Here is a 7,689-nt window from a genome sequence, read left to right as displayed (position 1 = left end):
AATAATAATAATAATAATAATAATAATAATAATAATAATAATAATAATAATAGAGAAGGGGATAGCTAGTGCAAACTTGGTCAGCATTAAGACTTCCATGTGAAAAAGGTATCTTATCACCAAAGAGCACTTGAGATGTAAGGCTTCCTCCCTGAAATTATCTTTCATCTCTGTGTCCAGATATCTTATCAACCTGAATGTGCCCAATCTGGTCTTATTTCAGAAGTTAAGAAGGGTTGGACCTCATTAGTACTTGGGAGTTAGGACCAGTGGGAATTTTCTTAGTACATCTTGAGAAAAATCATGTCAAAAAAACCTGGAGGATTGTTGCTAGTCAGAATTGGCAATTCTGCACTAAATGGATCAAAGATCTTACTCAGTGTAAGGCTACTTCCTATGTTCCTCATAAGCCTACTGTTTTGAATCCTAGGTATTCCTCTAAATTTCACATTTAAAATGCTCCCATTTCTCATGATTATGAAAGCCAGATTTAAAAGTGAGATAGTGGAAATATAAATAAGAGGAATTCTGATGAGACTGTAAACTAAAGCTGAGCAACTAATTATTGTTCTGGTATGCATAAAGATTTATTTATAGTTTGTAATATCTATTGATTATTTTAAAGTTATTTATTTTTCATTTTAGAAGTTAACAAAACTCACTTACTTTGCCATCTCTGACTTGGGATGGGGATTCGGTCTCATGGCTGTCATCTGCATCTGAAAGATCACAAGAATACTTTAAGAAACTGGAGCTGCTAATAATAAAGCTACTTTGCTGGACACATACAGACCTAGACAGAGCGAGGGAAGGATGGCTTCACAAATTACACTATGAATGAATTCTGAAATGCCTGAAGTCCCTTGGTGAAGTGTCTAACTCAGAGCTTTTCTCTTCAAAAGAAAGAAAGGAGAGGCAGTGATGGTAGTTTTCAATTCTTTCCCCTTAGTTTTTTTATTTATAGATACATGGTTTTCCTTTATGATTTATATTTATAATGTCAAAAGTGTGCAAGGTTTGTACGTTGATTATTTCAGCAACAAGTCCCCAAAATAGTAACTGTTAAAGGGAGCCCCTTCTTAACTGACAGGTTAGGGACCGCAGGACTGTCAGAAAGTGGAATTGATTGAAAAATGGAACCCAGGTTTTTTTAGCTTGCAAATGTATTTTTGTTGTCAAAAAACATAAATAAACCATTATATAATGTCAGACTAAATGACCCTTAGATTTTTGCAAGGGTGAGACTAAGGGGCTGCACAGATCAGCAGGAAACGCCAGCGTTGGGGTGGAGTGGGGTCATGGCAACCAGCTCCTGCGCAGAACACAGAAGAACTCTGGTGGCGGCAGCAAGGGCGGCTTTTTTCCGCCCCAATGAGGAGCAGCATTTTGCCGCTTCTTTGGGGGCTGGAAATACACCGGATTGGGGCTATGACGTGCAGTTGCTGAGGCCCTGTTCTGGTGAGCAAAGGGACGGTGCAGGGACACACCTGTAGGGCCATCTGTTTTCAGCCTTGGTGACCCCTCAGATTCCTTTACTGCAGGCTGGATTAATGACCCCCAGGTTTCTTTCCCACAGAGGTCAGACTAAATGGCCCTTGGATCCCTTTACCTCAGGGATGAGAAAAAAAGACCCTTGGATTCCTTTGCTGCAGGGACTACCATATATACTCATCTATAAATTGAAAAATTGACCCCAAAATCCAAGGTCGATTTATTTACGGGTCACTATGGTAATGTGATGGCAGCTCTTTAAGATTTCCCCATGCAGATTGGGAGAGCACTTTCTTTCTCTCTTTAACCAAACAAAAAGAGTCCTAGGTGATTGACTATGTGTGTTTAGGAGTCCTCCTCCCTTCAGCGCCTCACTGTCTTGGGAGTGAAGGCTGTAACACTGAAGCAGAAAGCCTCATGGATGATTGATTGCTGCTTCAATAGTCCCTCTTGCGGCACGCACACATACACACACTGAAGAAGCCTTGACTTTTTACCCTTGGTCCACGGGTCATGGTAAAATCCATCATTTTGGTCCCAAAATCTGCTCTCGACTTTTACAGGAGATCGACTTATAGATGAGTATATATGGTAGACAATCATTAGACTTTCCCATTAGGGTCAGTCTAGATAACCCTCGGATTCTTTCACTACAGGTGTGAGACTAGATGACCCTTTGATTTATTCCCTGCAAGGGTCAGATTAAGTGACCCTTTGATTCGCTTCCTGCATGGTAGACTAGATGACCATCAGTTTCCTTTAACTACAGGAATCAGACTAATGTCCCTCAGATTCTTTTGCCACAGGGAAGAGAGAAGCCCTGCTCTTGCTGCAAGGGAAACAGGGTTCATGCCCTCCCCATGTGGCCTCAGTCATGATATGCTCCTACACAAAGCCCACCCCCACAGGAGGAAGCTGGCAGGCCAGTGGAAGAGGGAGGTTGAGAGAAGGCAAAACAAGGCATACTGCTTGCTCCCAGCCTCTTTCATGCCTTCCCAACGCTCCCTCCTTCAACACCAGAGGGCTGAAGGAGAAAGGAGGAACAGGAGGATGGTTGAGAAGTCCATTGGAAAAAGAACTGAGGAACACCCACTGTTTCCATGCTTATAAATTAGACAGGTTCCATTAATTCAAGGAGAGGCCTGCTCTTTCTGTAGGGAACTGATGTTGAAAATCGAGACAATGAAAAGTGGGGGATGTCTGTACAGCTGCTATCTTAAAAAGGAATTATTTCCTCTCTCTCATTATTTGAAAGTAACTAAAAAAGATTACTTGTTATGTAAAATGCTTCATGCCACACCTAAGCATTGAGGGCTCACGCTCTGTAACTATAAAAGTAATTAAAACAATTTCCATTACAACATGCAAAGAGCAACACTATTGGTTGTTTCATAATCATAAGGTAACTTTGTTATTTTATAAAGGAATTACAAGTAACATTTTATTGGTAACTACTGTATTTAACTTCTGAACTCTGATTAGTGTACATTTTGCCTCATAGAGCAACTAAAGACAGATCCCTGCTCAGAAGAATTTACAATTTAAGATTTGACAGAGGAAAAAGGAATAAGAAAAGTGTGTGATGGTTCCAGTTACTCTTGCTTTGATCTAGTAACAGATTAAGACTATGGCATTCTAGCAATAAATTCAGATCTAGGTAGGCTTTGAAAGGGAATTTAAAAAAGGGATGAGTTCAGCCTCTGCCCATTCCTTCATGGCCATCTGCTTCACCCCCATGAATATTAACTGCAATGCACAAAGATTCACAAGGCCAAAGAGCATCATAACATTTGCCATGTGTGGTGTCATCATATGATGACCAGACTTGGAAAAGAAATGAAGCCCTGACTCACCTAATATGGCAGCTGCTTGCAAGGAATATTTCTCTGCATTCACTTGGGTAATCAGCTCTTGCACATCAGGCAGCTCCTAAATAATATCAGATCAATTTTATAAACACACATCCTGCAGGTATCAAAGTTTTTTGTTTTTTAGTCAGTTTCAACCAGTGGTCAATTTTTCCTTTAAAGGACTAGACACGACAGCTATCATCACCAAAGGTGAAAAGATTAAGCAGATACAGATTCACTGTGGGATAGCTATTATACACCCAGCCCCATGTCTGCCAGTCCCACAGACTTACATACTAACAGTATGCTTCCCAGAATACTAAGAAAGTCTTTGGAAACCACAGCTACATTCATCAATCAAAGCTTTTGGCATAATAAATGTCTTTTAATGTGCCACAAGTGTCTTTCTTTTTTCTGCTGCACTAACATGGTGCCACTTCTAGAATAGATCTATAGGCCAAGACCCTGAACACAGTATTAGCCCCTTGACAGTTAAGAATATATACACACAGTGTTTAGCTAATTGCCTTTTCAGAGTTCTCACCAACAAAACGTTTGCCATGTTGCATAAGGTTTCATACCTTTAAGTTGTTTTTGTAAGTTCCAGCCTGGGCCTGGACTTCGCTAGCATATTTCAGAACTCGATCATACAAAACAAGGGCTTCACTCCACTTCTTCACCAGAACATATGACTGTGCAATAAAAAAACACCTAGTGGGATGGGAAGACAGCATTAGGTGCATTCATACTGGGGCACAATCATCCAAAAAAAAAAGACGGGGAGAGAAGCAGGCCAGCTACAACAGGCCCCTGCCTGCTATGAAGACAAGCCCTCCTCCCAACCACCATCTTGAGGGGGAGAGAAGCAGGCCAGCAACAACAGGCCCCTGCCTGCTATGAAGACAAGCCCTCCTCCCGACCACCATCTTGAGGGGGAGAGAAGCAGGCCAGCAACAACAGGCCCCTGCCTGCTATGAAGACAAGCCCTCCTCCCGACCACCATCTTGAGGGGGAGAGAAGCAGGCCAGCAACAACAGGCCCCTGCCTGCTATGAAGACAAGCCCTCCTCCTGACCACCATCTTGCTTGTCTTTATTGCATGTTATTCTATTTTTATTGGGGGTTTTTGAGGCTGTTTTTATGATGTGTTAATTTTTATTGATTCTGTGAACCGCTTTGATCACCTCGGAAAAGCGGTATAAAAATAAAACATATTATTATTATTAAAAACTGAAGTGTCAACAGCATGAGACAAGCATAGCCCTCCTGGATATTTTCACAGCCACTGAATGCTAAGGATTGCAATGCTTATGATTTTGTTAGAAGGCTAGGTAGTCAATAATGATTACTAAGATGGTATCTCTATAGAAGCAGCTGGCATGCCTCCTCCAACACTTGGGTCACTACCCAATTGCCTGTCTGTTCTACAATACACTACAATCAGTCTCAGTGACTTTAATAAAAGGGTACTCTTCTATTAGCAGTAAACCTCTTTTCTGTCATATAGAGTAGTTTCTCAGTTTGGAGCATGAAGAAAGTGATTCCAAAGCTAGTTTTTTTCCATTGTTGGACAAGGCATTATCGTAGCCCCCTAGAATTTATATGCTGCTATTTATGGTTTTTTTCTTCTTCTTTTACTTTCCCATTGCTACTATGAACTCTGCAATACACTGGAATGGCCCAACAAAACAACTCCTTCTAGCATTTACAACACAGTAAGCAAAGCTGCTCTCCTTTCACTCATAGTCCTTTGTACCCGAAACAATGTTAAGTATGTGGTGGACTTTGCTCGGCTTCCTCACAGCCAATCAAAGAACCCGAGACTTGAAAATTACCTGTAAGCCTTATACACAAGTGTCTTTATCCCAATCTCCTTTAGAAAGCTTTTGTCTTCTTCTAGACCGGGAAGTTGCGGCAACTCTGCCAGATTCTTCAAGGAACAAAATCAGAATTAAAACAAAAACATACACCAAAAAACATCAGTGTGTAAATAAGCTTTGCATTTAGCAATGTATAAATCAAAGAATATTCTACTCTAACTTAATTTTAAATATTATCACAGTGGGAATCAAATGATAGTCAAATGTCTCCTGAGAAAGTAACAATAAACATAGTAAATAACTGCACACACAGAAAAAAGAAGTGATGTGTATATTAAGTTTAGTTCCCATTCAGTGAACACATCTCTGTGGAAAGCCCCAGTCTTAAAAACAGAACTACAGATATATGAGATGATCGCTTGCTGGAAGAGATAGCTTGAGATAGGTTCTTTTAGGGCTTACTAAATGCAAAACACTGCAGGGTTGTATTCACTATGAATGAACAGACTGGAAAAGATTTCTGAATTCAAGCACTACTCCCGTGTTTTACAGATTTTCAATGAAGGACTGTGATCTTTTATAGTCAAACAATACACTAAGAGTCTCCTTTCAATTTTGCAGCAATTCTGCTATCTCATCATAACCTGCACATCAGCTTTAGAAGACTGGAACCAGAAAGATGAATCCTCTCCTACCAGTGCTGTTACCTGTAAAATGATGTCATAGAGGCGTATCAAATCCTGAGGCCGTGGTGTACGCTTGCCATCTTCTTCTGGCTGCTGCTGCTGAAGCAATGCCTTCTGCAAAGCCTTTGCCATGCTCTCATTGCGCTTAATTGCTGTAGACAGCTTGATATAAGTCAAGTAACTAGAAGGCATAATTTAAAACAGTTAACTTTGTTGAAAACAAAGCTAATAGATTGGGCATACCTGAGATGAGGTGACTATCCGTTTCTTAAAATTTATGACTCTACTTAATAATAATAAAATAATAATAATAATAAATTTTTATTTATATACCGCCCTGTGGCGAACCAATCCGGGCGGTTTACAACATTAAAATAACATACAGCATAAAAACAATATATTTCCTTCCCCCCTTAAAAAGTTATTAAACAACATATCTAATTTAAAACCACAATAACTAGTTAAAATAACAATAAATTAAACAAAATAATACCAACCAATAAACCACTGCAACTTCAGTTCTAAAGAAAAGGGGGCTTTGGAGACATTACTGAGGAGGGGGGAAATCCTGAGATCCTGAGGCCGGGATATTTCAGTCTGGGAAGGCCTGTCTGAAGAGATCTGTCTTGACAGCCTTTTTGAAGCTGTCCAAAGATGTTAATTGACGGATCTCATCCGGCAGGCCATTCCAGAGCCTGGGGGCGACAACAGAGAAAGCCCTCCGGGAGGTCGCCACAAGCCTCAATTTTTGAGGCTGCAACAAGTTCCTCCCAGAGGACCGGAGAGCACGGGGAGGATTGTATGGGAAGAGGCAGTCTCTGAGATAGCTTGGACCCAAGCCATTTAGGGCTTTAAAGGTAATAACCAACACCTTGTACTGGGCCCGGAAACCAATAGGCAGCCAGTGGAGGGACCTCAAAACCGGAGTGATATGGTCCCTTCTGGATGTTCCTGACACAAGCCTGGCTGCCATGTTTTGAACCAGCTGTAGTTTCCGAACCAGGCACAAGGGTAGCCCCATGTAGAGCGCATTACAGAAGTCAAGGCGTGAGGTTACCAGCGCGTGCACAACTGTCTCGAGATCCCTTACTTCCAGAAAAGGGCGCAGCTGGCGTATCAGCTGAAGCTGATAACAGGCGCTCCTGACCGTCGCATTCACCTGATCTATCATCAGGAGCGACGAGTCAAGGAGCACCCCCAGACTGCGAACGCAGTCACTAGAGGAGAGTGTGACCCCGTCCAGGACTGGTGGTTGCAACCCAATTCTTGGTTTCAGGGCCGCTACTGTGATCACCTCCGTCTTGTTCAGATTCAGCTTCAATCTGTTTTTCCTCATCCAGCCCATTACCGCCCGAAGACATTCATTGAGAGAAGAGATGCCATTAGAATTCGAGGCCGACGAACGAGACATGGAGAAATAGATTTGGGTGTCATCAGCGTACTGATAGCACCCAGCACCATAACTCCGTATGATCTCACCCAGCGGCTTCATATAGATGTTAAACATCATTGGGGACAAAATAGCTCCCTGAGGGACTCCACAAAGGAGCTCCCTCTTTCTGGAGCTACTGTCCCGGAGCAGTAACCTCTGGGACCTGCCTGAGAGGTAGGACCGGAACCACTGCAATGCAGTGCCTCCGATACCTAATCCCCCCAAGCGGTTCAGGAGGATGCCGTGATCTATCATATCGAAAGCCGCTGAGAAGTCTAAGAGCACCAACTGGGTCACACTACCCGTCGATGCTCAGACGCAGATCGTCAGTCAAGGCAACCATGGCAGTCTTAACCCCAAAGCCTGTCCTGTACTTGCCTGGAAATTAGTGAATAGCATAATAATAATAAT

The 7,689-nt window shown here is 42.1% G+C and overlaps 1 protein-coding gene across 3 annotated transcripts in view; it reads right to left on the bottom strand.

Moving 5' to 3' along the window:
- The window catches only part of SRP68 (signal recognition particle 68), a 27,986-nt gene that overhangs the window by 2,388 nt on the left and 17,909 nt on the right, over window positions 1-7,689 (bottom strand). For all 3 annotated transcript variants that reach the window (XM_042451024.1, XM_042451023.1, XM_042451025.1), the window contains exons 11-15: window positions 5,868-6,027; window positions 5,176-5,270; window positions 3,923-4,052; window positions 3,345-3,420; window positions 667-719 (exon numbers count right to left, since the gene is read on the bottom strand). In XM_042451024.1, coding sequence (XP_042306958.1) covers window positions 667-719; window positions 3,345-3,420; window positions 3,923-4,052; window positions 5,176-5,270; window positions 5,868-6,027 — 514 coding nt within the window. The remainder of the gene's footprint in view (window positions 1-666; window positions 720-3,344; window positions 3,421-3,922; window positions 4,053-5,175; window positions 5,271-5,867; window positions 6,028-7,689) is intronic.

The sequence above is a fragment of the Sceloporus undulatus genome, chromosome 2, assembly GCF_019175285.1.
Source record: "Sceloporus undulatus isolate JIND9_A2432 ecotype Alabama chromosome 2, SceUnd_v1.1, whole genome shotgun sequence".
Taxonomy (NCBI): Eukaryota; Metazoa; Chordata; class Lepidosauria; order Squamata; family Phrynosomatidae; genus Sceloporus; species Sceloporus undulatus.
Note: the sequence above shows the minus strand (reverse complement) of the source record. Positions and strands in the feature narration are given on the sequence as shown.